A 19,672-nucleotide genomic window follows, 5' to 3' on the forward strand; every position below is an offset into this window, starting at 1 on the left:
AAATCGGTAAACAGTGAGAATTCTGGCACCTTATACCCTCTAGGCCATGGGTATGCTTGGTCTACCCAATCAGAGTATGGCTTTGTGTAGGTTGGCCTAATGACGGGACGCACCCCAAAAGCCATCTGATCCTGTACGATTTCCATAATCTGATTCCTCAACATGAAGTTGGGGTCATATGGAATTCCTACAGGTTGGTTAACCGGTTGATTTGCATGAGGCCTGATATTTGGTCCTTGATTGGCAACAAAATTACCATGATTAGGGTCATTACCATTAGCCTGAACATCTATTCCCTCATTAACACGTGAAATATTCTGTCCATTATTTAGGACATTATCTCTTATGTTTAGATTACCCCCAAGTTAGGAGTACCACTACCATTGTTCTGATTTGGCACTGTAGTACCCCCTTGGTTTGAAGTAGAGGGACCAGAAAGCGGTTCTACCACTTGATTCGAATTTAGGACCGAGGGATATGTCCCACAATTGTCCTAGTTTAAAAGTGATTTGTAAGAGGTATAACCGGTTGACATATCTGGCCTACTAACTTATTCATTGTTTCATTCAAAGTGTTTAGTTGTTTGGTCATGTTGTCATAGTGTACGTTCCCATTTTGTGTAAATCTTTCCATATTATGAATACTTCGAAGATTTACCTGTTCAACGACGTCTTGTGTGAGTTCTCCAAGTAACGCACGCATGGTTCGGGGACTCAACTCCGTCATTGGTTCGTAACGACTGTTACTGCTTTGATTCTGTCCATCTGTTCGTGGAGAGGCATGCTGCTCCTCATATCGCTCGATTACAGACTGGATTCCTCCCTGACTTGCTGCTTCCTTATCAGATCTCTGAGGCATATTATTTCACCTTTTGTACTTTCAACACCTAACACCACTGTCCCACTGGGCGTGCCAAATTGTTTCGCGCGGGTTTGTCGCTAACAATTAAAAAGGATCAGACGATTGTGTAAGGGACAAACCTCTTGAGACAAATTCCCAAAAAGGGATGTTCTTTTATTGGCGATGACTTTACAATTGGAAATTAAAAACAATATGCCTCCAAGGGGCGCAAGCACATGAGTTACTGAAAGGAAAGTATTTAAGTCTAAGTTAAGGAAATTAAAATTACATGTTCTCTGTTCGAGAGTTTTTGATTCGGTCCTTTGCTCTATGTTTTTTCTCCCTTTTATACTTTATGGACGACCTCTTTGTGATCAACCGCCTAAAAACCGCTTGATCGTCCTATAACTGCCCACTTCCCTTGTAATGGCCAACTTGTCATAAAAACTGTCTTTTTTAACTGCTGCCATTACTCTTCGTCGTTCAACCGCTTTCGATTGAATTTCTTGAATCGTGGAACGTGATAGGGCTGCTTTAATAACTGCTTTGATAACTGCACGTCCTGATAACCACACCGCTTTATGTTTGTTAAGACCTTGGGCGACTTGAAGGTTTGGACGAGAATAGAGTAACAGCTCTGAGCGACTGTATGGCACTCCATTCGCTCAGATTCTGGGCGACTTGCAAACTTGGGCGATGGCGTTACCGCGTTCTTGGGCCTCCCTATTTGGGCCTTCATCTTGATTTGTTTGATTGGGCTTCGTTCTTTGGGCTATCTGATTTGGGGATCCTCCAATTGGGCTTCACTCCTTGGGCCGTTCGATTTGGGCTGAATTTTTATGTGTCAACAGTTGATAAGAGAACAATCCCAAATATTGGGAAAAAGGTGATTTTGTTGCAATTAGAGTAGAACTCTAAAGATAATCTTCTCCGAGGGTGCATGTTTGGTACGCTTAATTAGATGAACTTGAATATAAATATCTGTAAAGCGTACCAAATATGTGTGTGACAAGTAACCATAACTCTTCTAATTCAATCGATGTTTGGTCCTCTTTTCCTGTTCGATCCATTTCTTACAATTGTTCAACTGCAGCAACGTGCTTGCTCAGTTATCATCAACTAATTACATTTTTGCTTCAAAGGTATTCACAGCAAGATATTGTGGAATCACTTCATCTAAAAGTTTAAGTTAATAAGAACACGCTTACTTAACTCACGTCGTGAACAGATTATGTGTTGATATCTATTGGTTATGCCTCATTAAGCTGGTTTAATTCACAAGGTTGGAGTCCTCAATGGCATGTTTAACACTAGATTGGACTAGATAGTGAATTTTGTCACACAACTCTCCTTGCTAATCCCATTTAGTTCTCTTTAGTTCAGCATGAACCTTTTCACATAAATACATGCAATGAGCCAACAAATCTGAGGAAAAACTAATGGAAAAATGATCTATTGATTTCTAGTCAGAAGACTATATATAATTGAAAAGGTTCGACCCAGAATAATGCTTAATTAATCGTTGTTGTTATTTGTAATCTGATTGGAAGTGGTTTGTAATTTCAGATAATTCAGAAACTTCATCGGATGCCACTATGATTGATGAACGGAAATCCAACTGGTGCAAGGACAGCTTCACAAATATGGCATATCAATGTCTTTTCTAGCATTTTTTTGCCTTGTGCCATTTGCACCTCCAAATCAAATTAACTTCAACGTTTGGGATTCAATTTTCATAGTCTCTACAGTTAACGATTTTGTGAAGCAAAAGAGTTATTGATGAAAGTTGTAGAAACTCTGTATAGAAATTGTTGATTTATTGAGATTTTGTTAGGAGACTTCGATAATCAAACATAGAATTTTGATTTTAACAAACTTGAAAGTTGTGAGGTATACTAATTTTGTGATCGTGTGCGTTAGATATTGATTTTGTACTGTGATTTTTTTGGTCAACGTCTATCGTCATGTTAGTTTGAATGTTCGACGTGGACGATTTTCTACATTCTTATCGATTGGTTATGCTACTAAAGAATTCTCGAGATTTTATAATGGTAACTTCATGATACTGCAAGCTTCTTTTTGCTTTGATTGGTTAGCACCCATGCTTGTGTGTCTTATCTAGGGATGTCAACTGAGCTCGTTGGCTCGGGCCACCCGTGGTTCGGCTCGAAAAAAATTCGAACTGGCTTCGGTTGAGGCCCATTTTAAGGTTTCAGACTTAGCCCGAGCCAGTCGGTGTGACTTGCTAGCTCGGGCTTATATATATATATATATATATATATATAAAATAAAAAAGAGGGAGAAAGAGAGAGAAAATCGAACTGGCTTGGCTCGCTAAGGCTCGAGCCAAAAGCTAGAGTCGAGCCTTTTTTTTTGTCAAGCTTTAGCTCGACTCGGCTCGAAAAAAGCCAGTTTCATTTTACTCGAGTCGAGCTCGAGCCTTGAGTTTTGACTCGTGAATCAGCTTGGCCCAATTCAATTCGATTCGTTGACATCCATAGTCTTGTCTCATAAGTACACGTTTGCCCGATTCTTGATGGTATTTGTCTTTTGCACGCTTTGATCATCTCACCTACGAATCATAGAGCTTGTAGAATTGTACTTGAATACAATATACTTCCACACTATAATTATTAGAGGATGACTTTTCAAATGTTAGTATGGACATCCACCTCGATTGAACAACCCTTTTCTTATTGACAAGTGCCCATGGTATAATTAACTTGAAACAATCTAAGAGCTTGTTTTAGTAATTATGAAAATTGATTTTTTTGATCATTGAAAAAAAAAGTGGGTTCCATCCGTAAGTGAAGAAATAAAAAATGACGACTGAAATAATAAAATAACAGTCAAAAAATTAGTTTTTTGAGGTGAAAAATTGCTACCAAATGGAAGCTAAGTTACTTAAACATTCAAACCAATAAGTTCAAACTTTTTTTTCTTTATTTTATTTTATTTCCACTGACTCCAAGTTTTATTTTTCTCAAAGTGAACGATATCCATTGCAGCTCATTCTCAAGAAATCGTCCCTTGAAGTAAAATCTTCAACTTCACTAAAACATGACTTTCTAAGCTTCTCTGTTCTCTCACCAGCTTAAAAAGTTTAATTGCCGTTTTAAGAAATAATCTGATGCGATGAACCCACAAATAAAACCCAATCATAAAAAGCCACGTCAACCTAGCAGGTATCTGGATGTCAAGTCAAGGCAGAGAATGGAATGTTCAGGTGTGAACATTCAACCAAAGGCGTCTTGGGATCGGCACTACTTTTTTGAAAAAAAAAAAAAAGGAAACTTTTTAGTTATGTAAAGCTTGCGATTGTAATTAAAACAGTATTCTTTGCCACGTGGAGGATCATAACTTGATGGTATTCGACAATATCATGGTCTCCCTCCTAGAAGATTAGCTGCAATTCCATTTACTTTGAAACGGCGCCAAGTCTATTATTTGACTATTGGTCCTCAGTCTGTTGTTTGACTAGGTAGTTGGCCCTTGACCTTCAAAAATGAGTAAATTAATCATCAAAATTTCTTTATAGTTGTACAGTCGTTCTATAACACAATATTTTTTTCAGAATCATGATTAAATCGTTACCTGGCACTTGTCAAACTTTACGGACTTGAATTTTAACGAACTTGAGTCGATGGTCAAAATGTGAGGCACATTTTCATGAGAGTTTCGTGATCATTTAATCAAAATATTGGGATTGACGTGCAATTATAATGAAAAGTTGATGACAAACTATCTTTTAAATGTTAAGGCTAGCTTATTACTAGCTTATTACTTAAAACAATAGGTTGAGTGAACAGTACGATTATGATGTTAAAATTATGAATTATTACGTATTGTAAATTAAATAATCAATAATTAAAAAGTGAAATTAATCAGTTTTTAGCCGTTGCTTTAAAAGAAGGTAAATTTCCAAATTTTCTGAGGCTGCAACCAGTGGTGACATGGATGGCAGATGGTATGTCTTATTCATACTTCAACATTTCAACTTCCACCTATACATACACACTTATATATACACAGCATAACACTTACATTTTATCTACTTATTATCAGGGTTTTCACTTATTTTGTTCACAAGTTCCTTTTTTGTGTTTATTCTTATTGTCCCTTCACCTTCCCTTCACCTTCTCTTCCCATCAACCTATATTACACGTACATGCATGTGTGTATGGAAATATATTCTGGATCTGTTACTGTAATGTGGAGAAGATTTTTCTTGGAGGAAAATCAATCAAGGTACTCTCATTCTCAAATTATTTATTTTACAGTTATTATTATTAATGGCTAATTGGCTATAGTCAGTTTCGTATGAAGGATTCAATAGTGTAATAAACAAAATTTTATTCAGTTTCATTTTGTTGGGTGGTAACAGATGATTTTGTATTACAGTAGACAAGATTTTAACCTTTTTTCCTTCATAGTATTGTCTAGTATCATAGATGGAAAACTCCGCAAGTACAAATTTTTTTTTTAACAGAATTGGTAAAGGAAGACAAGATGTCTTCCTGTGATTTGCTGTTGTTGAAATCTGTAGAAAAAATTCGTACGTTTAGGTTTAGCATTGTTCATCATAGATACCACCTTATCATAAAAGCCATAAATTGACAATATGAAATAATGGTAATTGGTTAGTTCATAGTTTTTAGATGAGGCGGTTTATTGGTTTATTGCTTGTGATTATAAGTTGTCACTTCTTTAGTGTTTCATTTATAATGAAAATTTGTAAATTACAATTGTTGTAATGTGTATAATCCATAAAAGAAATAGCCAAACGATATTAATCTGCTTTGATTCATAAGCAGTGGTAGTACATCGTGTTCGCTCTCTTCAATCGGATCAAGAAAGTCGAATTAGATACACAGAAAGGAAGAAAAGAGGCCGTGAGAAAAATCGCATTTCTCAATGCCTGGGTATATCATGGACAGATCAAATGGTGAAAAGGAAAACAGTGGCCAGTATGCAATGGAGAGTGAAATCTTTAACCATACTTCTACGAGAAGTCCCTCGAGCACACGAAGTAATGAGACTGACTCTATCGATCTGGCGATAGAACAGGTCGTTGACAATTCCATTGAGCAACTTTATAACAATGTGTGCGATATGCAGAGCTCTGACCTATCTCCATCGAGGCGTAGTTTTTTATCCTATGGCGAAGAGTCGAGGATTGATTCTGAATTGCGGTATCTTGCTGGAGACTACTGCTGGGATGTGGAGGCTAAAGACGAGGTAGAAAGCGATAAAATTCAAGGAGATAGTGTTTTTGAGGAAGAAAATGGATCTCGGGATGAAAAGATTGGGGATATGAATAAGATCCGTCCTGCCAGTGTTAAGTCTGTTTCCTCGACAGGAGCATCTCCCAAGCCTAGTTTGAGTAGCAAGTCTTTAATGAATAGACCTTCGAATGGGAAGCGAAATATGAAAACTTCGAGAAAGTTAAATTCAGTTTCTTCCATGAATCGTGCTCTGGGATTGAAGATGCAGAATGGAACTGAGGATCCTTCTGAGGCAGGATATCTTGGCCCGTATCTACTTAAACAGGCTAGGGAATTGATTGCATCTGGGGATAAGCCTCAAAAAGCTCTCAATTTGGCTCTTCGAGCGATGAAATCATTCGAGATTTCAGCAAATGCCAAGCCCAATTTAGAGTATGTAATGTGTATGCATATTGTAGCATCATTATACTGCAGGCTAGGCCAGCACAATTCAGCAATTCCTGTTCTTGAGAGATCGGTCGAAATTCCTGATATGGATTTAGGCCAAAATCATGCGCTCGCTAAATTTGCAGGGTGCATGCAGTTAGGTGATACTTATGCAATGCTGGGGCAGATTGAGAACTCCATTCTTTGTTACACGGCCGGTTTGGAAATTCAACGCCAAGTTCTTGGGGAAAAAGACCCTCGATTTGGTGACAGTTGTCGATATTTAGCCGAAGCCCATGTTCAGGCAATGCAATTCGAGGAGGCTGAGAAGCTTTGTTTAATGGCTCTCGATATACATAAAGAAAATGGCGTATCAGCGTCTCTAGAGGAAGCTGCTGATAGGAGACTTTTGGGACTTATCTTTGAATCCAAAGGAGACTATGAAGGTGCTCTTGAGCATTATGTTTTGGCAAGTATGGCTATGGCTGCGAATGGACAGAATGCTAATGTGGCAGCCATCGACTGCAACATAGGCGACGCATATTTGTCGTTAGCAAAATACGACGAGGCGATATTTTCGTATCAGAAAGCGCTAAATATGTTTAAGTCCATAAAAGGAGAGAATCATCCTTTAGTTGCTTCTGTGTTCGTCCGCTTGGCTGGTTTGTACAACAAGATAGGAAAATTCAGCGAATCGAAATCTTATACTAAAAATGCGCTACGCATTTATTCTAAGCCCTTTCCTGGATGTCCTGCAGAGGAGATTGCTAGTGGCCTAGTCGATATATCGGCTATCTATGAATCAATGAACGAACCTGATCGCGCTCTGAAATTACTTCAGAAGGCCATAAAAGTGTATGGCAATTCACCAGGTCAACAAAGCACAATTGCAGGAATTGAAGCCCAAATGGGGGTATTGTACTATGTTTTAGGGAGTTATTCGGATTCTTATAATGCATTCAAAAATTCAGTGTCCAAGTTTCGTGCACTTGGAGAAAAGAAATCCGCCCTTTTTGGGATTGCTCTGAACCAAATGGGACTCGCCTGTGTGGAACTTTATTCTATAAACGAGGCTGCAGATTTGTTCGAGGAGGCTCGGAACATTTTGGAGGCCGAATATGGACCGTATCATGCCGATACATTAGGAGTCTATAGCAATCTGGCAGGCACCTATGATGCAATGGGCAGGTAAACACTTACTTTCTAATCCTCTAAATCCATTTTACTACAAAGTATGGATGTGACTCGACAGTATTAAATGAAAAAGAAGTTGAAATCGTTTTGATTTTACTGTCTAGTCGTCCTATCCATTACTATGTACCAAACATGCTATAGCTATTCAACTAATCAACCATCGAGGCCTAAATTTCCTCAGGACTGCTGATGCAATTGAAATTTTGGAATATGTTGTGGAGATGAGAGAAGAGATACTTGGAACAGCAAATCCAGATGTGGATGATGAAAAGCAAAGATTATCACTGTTATTAAAAGATGCAGGAACAGTCAGGAACAGAAAATCAAAATCCCTGAAGACATTGTTTGTTAATAACTCTTATAACATTATGGTATCATGAATTCACTTATAATTTTTTTTCTGTTCGTTTTGGATTATTTTTGGAAAAAAAAAAAAAAAGGAAAAAAAAGAAAAATGCTTTGGATTTGCCTTTAGCAGATTTTGCTGCTGCAGTTGATGACATTCCTCTGTCATTAGTCCTTTATATGTCTTCTGGTTTAATAAAATACTGAAAAAATTGCATTTTCTTCTGTTGTTATAACAAATTTTGATTAAGACTACCAACCTACAATTCTGATGTGGAGACACTGGCTTAACTGATGTGGACGGCAACGTATTAATACTTATTTTCAATAAATTTGATAAAGCACATGTCAAGAATATGCCTCTCGCAGTTATCAAAATCAAGGTGCAACCCACGGCTGTTAGCAAATGTTTATCGATAATCCCTACAATCTTAGATCGACCCTATTTCCTATCTTCATGATGCCAAAGCCTCCCAATTGTCTAGCAAAGAACTAAAAAGCAACAAAAATAAGTACTTATATCCATAGTTGCTAGCTAGCTAAGAAGCACCGACACGGATACAAGTGTCCGATTCGATACACCGACACGGATATGTGATTTTCTAAAAAAGTTCCGACACAATACGTTGTCGACACGTTGATTAAAATATTATTTTTTTTAACTTATTTTAATTTAATTGTCCAAAGTAATAATTTTTTAATACTTATTTAATTCCCCTAGCAACATCCTTAGGCTATACAGTGAGGAAGAAAGTGATTTGACTTCTTTTGTCTCTTTGATTTTTTAATGGAAGACGAAATTGTAAAAAATTAATTCATTACCTGTTGCGTTGTTAGACAAAAAGCTGAAAAAATAAATTAAATATCTAGTATTATATTGCATTTAACATTATTGGGCCCAACAACAATCCATTTACATCCACCGAATTTTCATTCATTTATCTCCATTTATATTGCATTTAATGTTATTGAGCCAACAAGTAACCCATTTATATCCACTAACTTTTCATTCACCCTCACGTCTCTTCATTTCACCATCTTCTTCTTCACTCTACGTTTTTCTTCTTTCTTCTTCCTCGATCTTCTTCTTCGCAGAGCCAATCACCATTTTTTGTACAAAATCTGCAATTCTTCATATCCGACACGCCGCAAGGAACTCCGACTAGAGATGGCGATTTGAACCATCAAAACCGAAAACCGCAGTTAACCGAATCGAATGGGGTGAAAAAAATCGAACTGATGGTGCAATGAGGCGGATATGATTTTTATTTTAATGAACTAGTTTGTGGCGGTGCAGGTATGGTATTTACACTATCGAACCGAAACCGAACCGATTACCCGCTAAAAAAAAAAATAATTGAATTGATTATTGAGATTTACACTACTTTCCTATCTAGCCCAAAACAAAATCTCCCCCCCCCCCCCCCCCCCCCATTACATTTACATGACTCAGCCGACCAACCCACTTACCATTATCCAATAATAATAGTATTAGTATGACAGTATATAAATGCAAATCATACTCTTCACAAACCACAAACTCATGCACTGCTCTTTTTATTGTTAATTTTTTTCTATTGTATATAAAAAAAAATTTACTTCTTCATCATACTCTAGAACTTGTACAACGTTTAGCGAGAATGAAGCTAACGAAAAGGTACTTTTTTTTATTTAAATCTTAGCTAAGACCATTGTGGAATAGGTAGTATCGTTGTATTCTCTACTTACATTTCTTATTTACTATATAGAAATTAACTTTGAGTGTTGATCTACGCTAGTAAGACTTGTGGGGAAGAATGAATCAAGTAACTTCGATGCACAACAATTAAGAATGAAAGAAAAGTTTAGTCTTGTTATATTTATAATATTGTTTGTTAAATTTGTATTTTACAATTGAAAATTAGGATAATGTTTGCATTTTCGTTTGGAATATTGTTTGATAATGTTTGTATTTTTGTTTGGAATATTGTGTTTTTGTTTTTATTGACTTTTTTCATAAATTGTTTTATATCAATTTGACAGATGAATCTATAAAAAATAATTTATTTTCGTGGTTATTAACCGAACCGAACCGTGCCGAACCGAAATACGAACCGAACCGAACCGATTTACGTGATTATGGTACGGTTATGGTATGGTCAAAAAATTGGTAGTGCGGTTATGATTTTGACCGAACCGACCCATAACCAAACCGTTGCCAACCCTAACTCCGACACACGTCAGCGACGTGTAGGAGACGTACTGGTGTCCGATACGTGTCGGACATCAATATGTTGATACTAGTAACGTGTCCGTGCTTCACAACTAGCTAGTTTACTATATTCTTTGGGTGTTTAATATGGCTTTTGCTTCTTCTAAAAGAGGTTTTGGAAGAATTTACTTTAATTTTTGTTTAGAAATTAATTTTTAAAAGCACTTTCTAATCCAAAATTGTTTTTAGAAGAAGTCATATTGGATCAAATTCTTCTAAAAACTCTTCTAATTAGAAATAGCACTTTCATAAATTAGTCAAATGGGTTCAAAAGACACTTTTGAGTATCAAAAGCTCATTTTAACTTTTCAAAAATCACGCAAAATAGACCTTAAGATTGTTCAAATGCTCGGTCATGCTCATCTCTTCTTTGCATTTCATATTGAACAAGTCTCTAATTAAAAAGGGCTTCTTGGATATAGTTTTTCTTCTTAAACATCTTCCAAATTACCCTATTCACCCTAGATCAGGAAAAATCCTTGCAATATAAGATCATTCCCCTTCTAAGCTTCCTAGGAACCCAATTGTAATTGGTGGGACTCATCTACCATGATACCACTTATTGGGAATTGGGGTTCCATCCCACAAAGTTTACCTATTAGATTGAGTAACTATATCCCTCATCTACTCTATGTCGATTTGACCTTGTGAATTATTTTTTCTTCTCCTTTATTTTGCGATTTTGATCGAGCAAGATTGACAGTGTTCGAAATTCTTGGATGATCCATTTGGTGTTCTTCGGAAAATGTATTCTCAAGACAACTTACTATTTTAAAAAAAAAAAAAAACAATTGTTTCATTGACCGGATACAAGGGTTAACATTGTCTAAGCAAAGTTACCTTACACTAAACAAATGTTTAGATAGCTTACTTTTCTAGTAAATATTACATTTATAAAGTGACTTTTACGTCACTGTCAAAATAAGTGACTTCATCAATAAAGCCCTTGAATGGTTTAGATTATATTAAAAAAACAAAAAAAAATCAGATTTGTTGTAGATTTTAATAAAAGTTAATGAAATATGTTGCTATAATTAATTGTTGACTTTGTTTAAATTTTAATTCAAATTTTAAGCAGGCAAACATGGTCACCAAAATTACCGTAGTCATCTTAAGCTATAGTGATTTTTCCTTTGGTGTGCTGTAGTGGCGTAAGAACTAGAAGGTTGTGAATGATCGACAAAGGTGGTTGTGGTGGTGTATGGTGGCCTATAGCCTAGGCTATCGAATCCCTCTCCTATTCCTACCTCACTACCTTAGCTTGACTTCCTCATTTTACCCGGACAGTTTGAACCCATACTCGTATAGGCTCTTTTGGTGCATGTTGGGATGACAACATAATAGTATTCAAATTATGTCGCGGAATCGTATTCCCAATCCCATCAATTAATCTCAAATAACTCCAAAATAAAACATATATTAGCCTCGACACAAGTGTTGATACAAAATAGTTTTGCTTCACGATTAGGAATGAGTAATTCAATATGAACCCATGTAACTATAATCAAGACTTGGCACTAACGATATGCAACATTATTCTTTCATCCTCGCAACTTCTCCTAAACAAAATTAAATGCTCGTCGCAGGCAGAACCTCTACTCGTACCATTCCTTCTAGTTTCTCTTCCTTATCCATTCGACAACAAACTCATCATCGTGTGTAATCCGTCTCGCAACACTATTTTGCCTCTTGCATCTGATCTCAAGGTGCATGGTTATTTATAGGATTTCAACACCTTACCACCGAGGAAAGCTGTCTTTTTCTCCATATTTTATTAAAATCGGATACTGATGGAAACAATTTCAAAGTAAATGATAATTTTTTTGACATTTCGTGTACAATTATTTAAGAAGTGGTATGTCAGTTCAAAATTAGCTGTCACAAGAATTGCAAAAACGTCTTAAAACCTCCATTTTTGTTGGCTTCAAGTCGTCATTTTTTCGATATAGACATGGTACCTACTCACCTACCAACGAGTGGAGACATAAATGAACATACGACAGGACGATGAATCCTCTTGTTACAAGTTTACAACACAGAACAGAAGATGGTGGCATATTTATTTATTTTTACTTAAACTCTGAATCGAAATTAGACAGGCCCGGTTTTGGGCATAGACAAAAGAGTCCCAGGCCTGAGGTCCAACAATTTAAGGGGCCTCTAATTTTTATTTTTATTTTTATTTTTATTTTTATTCTTCTTCTTTTTGTGAAAATTACACCCAATCATATTTTTTAATATCCAACTTCAAAAATCAAATATTAATCCAAACACTATAAATCAATATTTTAATATTAATAATATTATTATAAATTAATTTATATACGCACACCTTACCCCATCTAACTAAAGCTGTCAACAGGTTGGATTTTGATTCGAATCCGATGAAATTAATGGAAAATGGATTCAAGGTCTCGATTTTCATTGTGAGGCCTCACCTGATGCAAGCGGTGCATAGTAGCATCACCTTTATTGCTAGACAATTTGATAGGGACTTTATCGGGCATTCCCTGATGGAGTGAAACTAGGGACCTTGGTAGTGCAAACCCTTTGGCCTGCTATGGCTGTGGTTGTGGCTTTGGCAGCTACTAGGGCTGCTATACGAGTCTTAGAAGTCTGATAATGTCATTACAAAGCCTTTCCTTTCATAGACTTGCTTCTTTTGATGACCCAACAATCTGAAACAGCTTTGGATGATTTTGGGATAGGTTGTGGTTGATAGTTGTTTAGATCTGAGATGATGGCAGTTGATCTGGTGGTGGTGGTGCCGTGATGGTGGTGAGGTGTGCTGTGGTGTTATGTTTTATGTGGTGATGGTTTTGCGTGGTCTGATGAGATGATTGTGGTTGTGATCATGATCGTGACGGTGGTGGTTGTGGCCGTAGCAATGGTGGTGGATGGGGTCAAGGGTGTTTGTAACTAATTATTTGATTGATTGTGACCAATAAATTGATTAATTTGTGACACATAATTAATATGTGACTTAAAAAATATTATTGTGAATTATAATTTATTAAGTTGTAATCGAGAAATAACTTATGATTAATTAATTTGATAATTTATTACTTTTGAATGACTTGTGATTTGTGATCAATGAATAAATTTGGCCGATAAAATTTTTGATTTGTAATCAAGAAATAATTTGTAAAGTATAAATTTTTTATTTTTTTTTTACTTTTGACCGTGAAATAATTTGTAATCAAAATTTATAGAATTGTGACATTAATTTATTGAAATTAAAAAATACATTTTTAATTATTTATTTATTAAATAAATTTTAATTAATATCTTATTTTTAAACTTTTTAAACATTGTTGCTTAATTTTGAAATGAGTCATACTTAATCTCTAGGTTATGAAATCTTTCCTTTTTCATATATGAAAATGAAAAAATCATATTGAAAGGTCTCATTCTATTCGTCTAAAACCTGTCGCTTGTGCGAGAAGAACCCAAAACGGTAAAAACCACTTGTTCTCACTTTTCTCTCAGCCTTCAACCACCGTCGTGCCACTCCAATACCAATAATGTGTTTCTAGGTTAGAGTTACTTCTTCTTTTTTTGCATCGAACAATTTCCCAGATGAAGTGGGCTGAATAGGGCTATTCTATGGAAATTTGTCTTTATTAACGGTGATAAGATGGAGTTTCATTCGTTGTCTATTTTGTACTTCTTCCAATGTTGCATAAATTATTATCACTCTTTCACCTTTGTGTGCACCCACTCATTTGTATATCTTATCTGTCCCAATAGACAAGGTCCGTAATCTTATTGAGGTTGATGAAAAGAATGTTATGTCGACTACTTCAATTGTGATAACCGAGCTCGTTTCTTGGAGGTAATTTATTTTACTACTTGCAAAAGATGTTCCAGTTCTCTAACCAATCGTCATTTTCAGTTGTCCATCCTTTCCCGTTTTATAAATTACTAATTGCAAATGTTGTGATATACTACTAGGGCTGCTGCCTAACCTTCAATATTATGTTAGTAATATAGTTAAGGGGTAAATAAACACAATTGCTTTCTCAACTTATAGCAGCATTTTGTGTTATTCAACGAACTTTATGTTGTTATAATTTGGAGTTCACTTCTGTTGGGAATTTACTTAAACATGCACAGCGGAAATAAAAATAATTTCAATTCCCACCAGGATTCATCTTTGTATTTAGATAAAAACTGTAATAAGAATTATACCTTTTCTTGAATTTGCAAACTCCTTTGCATTGTCTTTATTCCAGCAACTTGAATCTGCCTCCCATAGCTGTCCAATTGTCCAGCCTTTAATGAAATCCACACAGAGAATAGACTGCAACTGCTAGGGTTTCTCCTCTTGTACTAGCAAGAATTATGAAAACTATATGGATCTAAAACCCTAACCATATATTTATATAAGCCCAAACAGGCTTGGCCCGATCCGGTCCAATATTTAATTAATCCATTTAATTAAATCCGGTCCGTGAATTAATTAATCTAATTAATTAATTCGGGACTATAAATAACCAATCCAATTAATTAATTTATCCAACAATTGTTAAATTAATTAATTGGCAATTTGCAATCTTCCAATTCTCTTTTGTGTGCAATCCATTAGGTTCCCGACCACGATATCTAATGACGTGAAATATTATTTTGATCTAATAAAAAATTATAAATTAAACACCCTTTTAATTTATCACAAATTCACACTCGCCGTCCCAGATTGACATCTAGCAATGTATCAGGGCAACACATGTGACGGGAAATGTCACATGGTATAACAAAACCAAAACTATTCGTTTACTATGAAACTATAATCCCTTCGTCAATATGATTCGATCAATTACGAGATATGAAAGTGTGTCAATCTCGTTTATCGATCATATCTTTCATTCTACTATTAAGTTAATATGAGTCGAAAACTCCTTTTCGACTTATGTGTATACCTTAGCCAATGATTTCGTTATTAACTTAATTGAACGAAATGCAGATCACGATTTCTTATTATCTAAGAGTGACGAATCATCTATTGGTCATTCACAACCTTCATATGGTTCTTGACATACCTGAATGATGCCGTATTGCGGCCCTTGGTATAGCAACATTCAACACCCTCAAAGCATGACTGTCCTCATACAAGGCACTATGATGACTTCAAGTCATAAGACCAATTCCACTACCGAACGTTAGAAATTAACCACTGACGCTCAGATAGTTATCCATGTGAAATCTCTTAACGGGTATCCAATTTTTTGTTCTATAACAAAACATCCACTTGTTCATTTAAATGTCACCACACTTTAGCTTGTGAGATTAGCTACTTACTTCACAAGTGAGAAATGTCATACGTGATGGTCTATCTGTAACAACAATATTCGTATCTCGTTATTACTTACGACCACAAATTATTCAAAATGCAATCATACATAATTTGTATCTCATAATCACAACTCCTTGTGATTAACAAATCACTTAAACTTGGATTTTCGGACTTTATTATTTATTATTATTTATCACAAAATTAATTTAAATAAATAATAGATCTTGCCAAAATTAAATGTATTAAACATATTAAAAGTGTTTACAACCTAAATCGATTGGATCTAGGGCATAACACTTACAACTTCTTGTTCCAATTTCTAGAGGAATGTTAGATATTGATGCAATGTTTAATCCGTGCTCGTCAAAATAACTAATGGAGTTACACTTCTTGAGTAAATTGAAACATAAAAAGACAAACTCCCAACTTCAAAATAATAATAATAATAATAATAATAAAGTTCGTGGTTATATGTTAATTCTTTGTCTATTCTTCAAAAAAAAAAAATTAAAAAAAAAAAGAAAAAAAAATCTAAAACGTCGATATTAAGTTGTCTATTGTCTAATTGCACTAGTATTCATGTGGCATTCGGTTTCAATTATATGTTCTTGGTGGCAGGCCTTTAATATAAATTTATCTTCAACAATTAATTGGTTGTGGTTGTTAAATTTTGATTTCATAATTATGAGTTGTGATGATGGATTTTTCAAAGTGTTACATTGTGTCATTTCATGCATACTATAATTTTGGGGGGCCTATTTTTTGAATTTCGCGTCAGGGCCCCCAAATCACAGGACCGACACTGGATATGAGCCGAGATAAAAATATGCATGCTAACTAACACGTCAGGATGGCCGAGTGGTCTTACGGTCCAGACTCAAGTTCTGGTCTTCATAAGAGGGCATGGGTTCAAATCCTACTGTTTTGAGCTTCGAGCTGCTGCCAAGCTGTAGCAGTGTAACCTCTGTTGTTTTTAATACAGTTTTGAATTGAATGGACCCAACAGCTTAAATAATTTCCATCGAAAGCAAACATTATGTAACTCGAGCATGTTTAAGAACTTGCTCATTTTATTTATAAGCAGGAGATAGACAAATTACACAATCCAAACACGCGTTTGGTAATGGATTTCCTCCAGCACTGATGCACTACCATTCTCATATTATTTTGTAGTAAATAGGAGTTTGAACAATATTAACCACTTTAAGTAACATAACCCTGTTAACTTGCGTTCTACAACTTGATGAATGACCAACACTATTTTTTTGCGGGGTAACTCCAAATACTTGCGAAGTTAAATGCATTCTTGGATGAAAAGACTCTCTTAAAAGGTCTGTTCAACTGCTTGCCCGATATCATTCACTCGAGAGAGCTGAGGAAAACTTGAAAGAATAAGAAAATGAAGGGATATACATCATAGAATCAACAATGAAAATTTCACAGTGCATTGCCCCAAGAATTCATGTTAATCCACCGGAAAATAGTCCAGCAGCTCACACTCTGCCTCAAGCTCCGAGCAGATGGCTAAATGACATGTATTACCAGTATTATGATGATATCATACACGAGTTAGGGATACTTGAATGGACCTTCAAATTTTATGACTTTCAGATGATCTATATAAGAAAAGAAAATGTGATTAATTTTGACTTTGAGCCCTTGTACATCATGTCAATTCCAGGGGTCTGTTTGGGATAACTAGTCTCATAAGCATTTTGGGCTTTTCAAAAGCCCTTAGTTTCAAGAACAAATAGGCTACAAATAGTTATATTATCAGCTACCATTCAGATCAAATAAATAGACTCAAATTGTTTTTGTGACATAAAAATAACCAAAATTGTTGTATGAGATTTTCACAGACACAATTCAAGATTTCCAATGAAAATAGAGTACAGAGCAATGTGTAAAATCAACTCAAAAGGTCATTAAACTAGATAGGTAAGCAGTCGTATATCACATACTATGATAACACTAACCAGATAGATTAATTTCTTGTCTCAAGTAGAGATTTTTATCACTCACTTCCTCTTGATTTCTAGTCCTTTCAATCCAGCCCCCATTAATGGTCTTCATATTTCCACTCAATCCATCATCAAGAAAATCACCAACCCTCTTCACCTTGCCCCTCGGTTCGACAGGGTACTTCCCAGAAAAACAAGCATAACAAAAGTTGGGTGAATCGTTACCCAGTAACTTCTTTAAGCTATTGATTGACAAAAATGCAAGCGAATCCGAGCCAATGAACTCTCTAATCTCCTCTATGCTCATCCTATTCGATATCAACTCCTCTGAGCTAGGCGTGTCCACTCCATAATAACAAGACGCTATGATTGGAGGGCTAGCAATTCTCATATGAACCTCTTTCGCTCCGGCCTCTTTTATTAACCTAACAATCTTGGAAGAAGTGGTTCCTCTCACAATTGAATCATCCACCACCACAACTCGTTTTCCCTCCAATACTGCCCTTACGGGTGAAAGTTTAAGCTTCACTCCAAAATCCCGAATCTTCTGTGAAGGCTCGATAAATGTCCTCCCTACGTAATGCGACCTTATCAACCCTTGTTGAAATGCCACCCCGGCTTTCGCAGCATAACCAAGAGCAGCTACGACCCCTGAGTCTGGCACTGCAATCACAACATCACAATCCACAGGAGACTCAGTTGCTAAAATTTCACCAAATGTGCGCCTTGATTCGTACACGGACCTCCCGAAAACCACAGAATTAGGCAAAGCGAAGTAAATATGCTCGAAAATACACGATTTAGGCTCAGGATGAGTCATCAAACAAAGGGATCTAACCCCTTCTTTATCCACCACAATAACTTCACCTGGATAAACTTCTCTCTCATAAGTAGCTTCTATTAAGTCCAAAGCACAGGTCTCAGAAGCAAAAACCACTGAACCATTACTCCTCCTACCCATAACCAATGGCCTAAATCCAAAAGGGTCCCTAACTGCAACTAGTTTATCCTCTGTCAAAAACACCATAGAATAAGCCCCTTCAAGCTTATTACAAGCTTCCACAATCCTCAAAAAGAACGGTCTGGCCTTTGATATAGCAATCAAATGAAGAACCACCTCAGTATCTGAACTAGTATTGAAAATCGACCCGTTTTCTTCAAGCTTCGCCCTCAAAACCTGGTAATTCACCAAATTACCATTGTGGGCTACTCCAACTGACCCAAATTTATAACCCGCAACAAAAGGTTGTACATTCTTGAGCATGGAGGAACCAGCAGTGGAGTACCTAACATGGCCTATTGCCATATCACCAGGCAATTGACCCAACTTCGATTCGTTAAACACATCCGAAACAAGCCCCACACCTGTAATCGACTGAAGAACATTATCATGCACCGCCACAATTCCGGCACCCTCCTGGCCGCGATGTTGGAGAGCGTGAAGGGCTAAATAGCAAAGGCGTGAGGCCTCAGGATCGCCGTAGATTCCCACCACTCCGCACTCTTCACGTGGCTTGTCGTCATCATCATCCTCCAAATTGTTTTCTGGGTTTTTTGATTCTTTGTACGAGGAGATAAACTCAGATATGGGGTTTTTAGAAAGGGTGATATGGAGCGGTTTGTAGGATTCTGGGAGGATTTTAGGCTCGAAACAATTTAAGGGTCTGGTTAGGTGCCGAGAGGAAGATAAAAAGGAGCGGTTGACTACAGTGGATTTCACGGCGGCGGAACTGATAGCAGCAGCGGTTGTGGCGGCGGCCATCGGATGTATAGACAACGAATTAAGGAGTGAGTTGGATTGAATGGACTATGAATAGCCAAACCAGCTGGACTAGGTTTTGAGGCTTTTATACGAGAAACTAAGTACTTGTAATAATCGCCTATGGCGGTTGCTGTGAAATTGGCAATCTCACCTCAAAATCTGATTGGTCCGTACTTATTCTAGGGACAAAACCTGGTGAATATAGCTTCTTGGAAATTTTGGTTAAATCCGACTCAGGAATCTACTTATTAGCAGTTAGTAACCTCTATTATTTTATGATTAATTGCACTTTTTGGCAAATCTTTGACCGACTATCTTCATTTCAGTATTTGAAAAATGAATTAGTGGTGGACCAAAAAATCGAAAAATCAACCA

The 19,672-nt window shown here is 36.4% G+C and overlaps 2 protein-coding genes across 2 annotated transcripts; one reads left to right on the forward strand and one right to left on the reverse strand.

Moving 5' to 3' along the window:
* Positions 1-4,894: 4,894 nt before the first annotated feature.
* LOC111396930 (protein KINESIN LIGHT CHAIN-RELATED 2-like) lies at positions 4,895-8,252 on the forward strand. The gene is made up of 3 exons (XM_023023546.1): positions 4,895-5,088; positions 5,655-7,679; positions 7,867-8,252. The coding sequence occupies exons 2-3, from the start codon at positions 5,755-5,757 to the stop codon at positions 8,063-8,065; spliced, it is 2,124 nt and encodes a 707-aa protein (XP_022879314.1). The 5' UTR covers positions 4,895-5,088; positions 5,655-5,754; the 3' UTR covers positions 8,066-8,252.
* A 9,150-nt stretch (positions 8,253-17,402) lies between these two features.
* On the reverse strand, positions 17,403-19,366 carry LOC111396931 (amidophosphoribosyltransferase, chloroplastic-like). Its single transcript, XM_023023548.1, has one exon. The coding sequence runs from the start codon at positions 19,295-19,297 to the stop codon at positions 17,546-17,548; it is 1,752 nt and encodes a 583-aa protein (XP_022879316.1). The 5' UTR covers positions 19,298-19,366; the 3' UTR covers positions 17,403-17,545.
* Between the last annotated feature and the right edge of the window lie 306 nt (positions 19,367-19,672).

Source organism: Olea europaea, chromosome 7, assembly GCF_002742605.1.
Source record: "Olea europaea var. sylvestris chromosome 7, O_europaea_v1, whole genome shotgun sequence".
In the NCBI taxonomy this organism is placed as follows: Eukaryota; Viridiplantae; Streptophyta; class Magnoliopsida; order Lamiales; family Oleaceae; genus Olea; species Olea europaea.

What these genes read in the sequence shown, in the direction of transcription:
- LOC111396930 (XM_023023546.1), top strand. Translation starts at nt 5,755, where the DNA reads ATGCCTGGGTATATCATGGACAGATCAAATGGTGAAAAGGAAAACAGT. An exon ending in ACCTATGATGCAATGGGCAG is followed by an intron (nt 7,680 to 7,866) that starts GTAAACACTTAC and finishes AAATTTCCTCAG; the next exon opens with GACTGCTGATGCAATTGAAA.
- LOC111396931 (XM_023023548.1), bottom strand. Translation starts at nt 19,297, where the DNA reads ATGGCCGCCGCCACAACCGCTGCTGCTATCAGTTCCGCCGCCGTGAAA.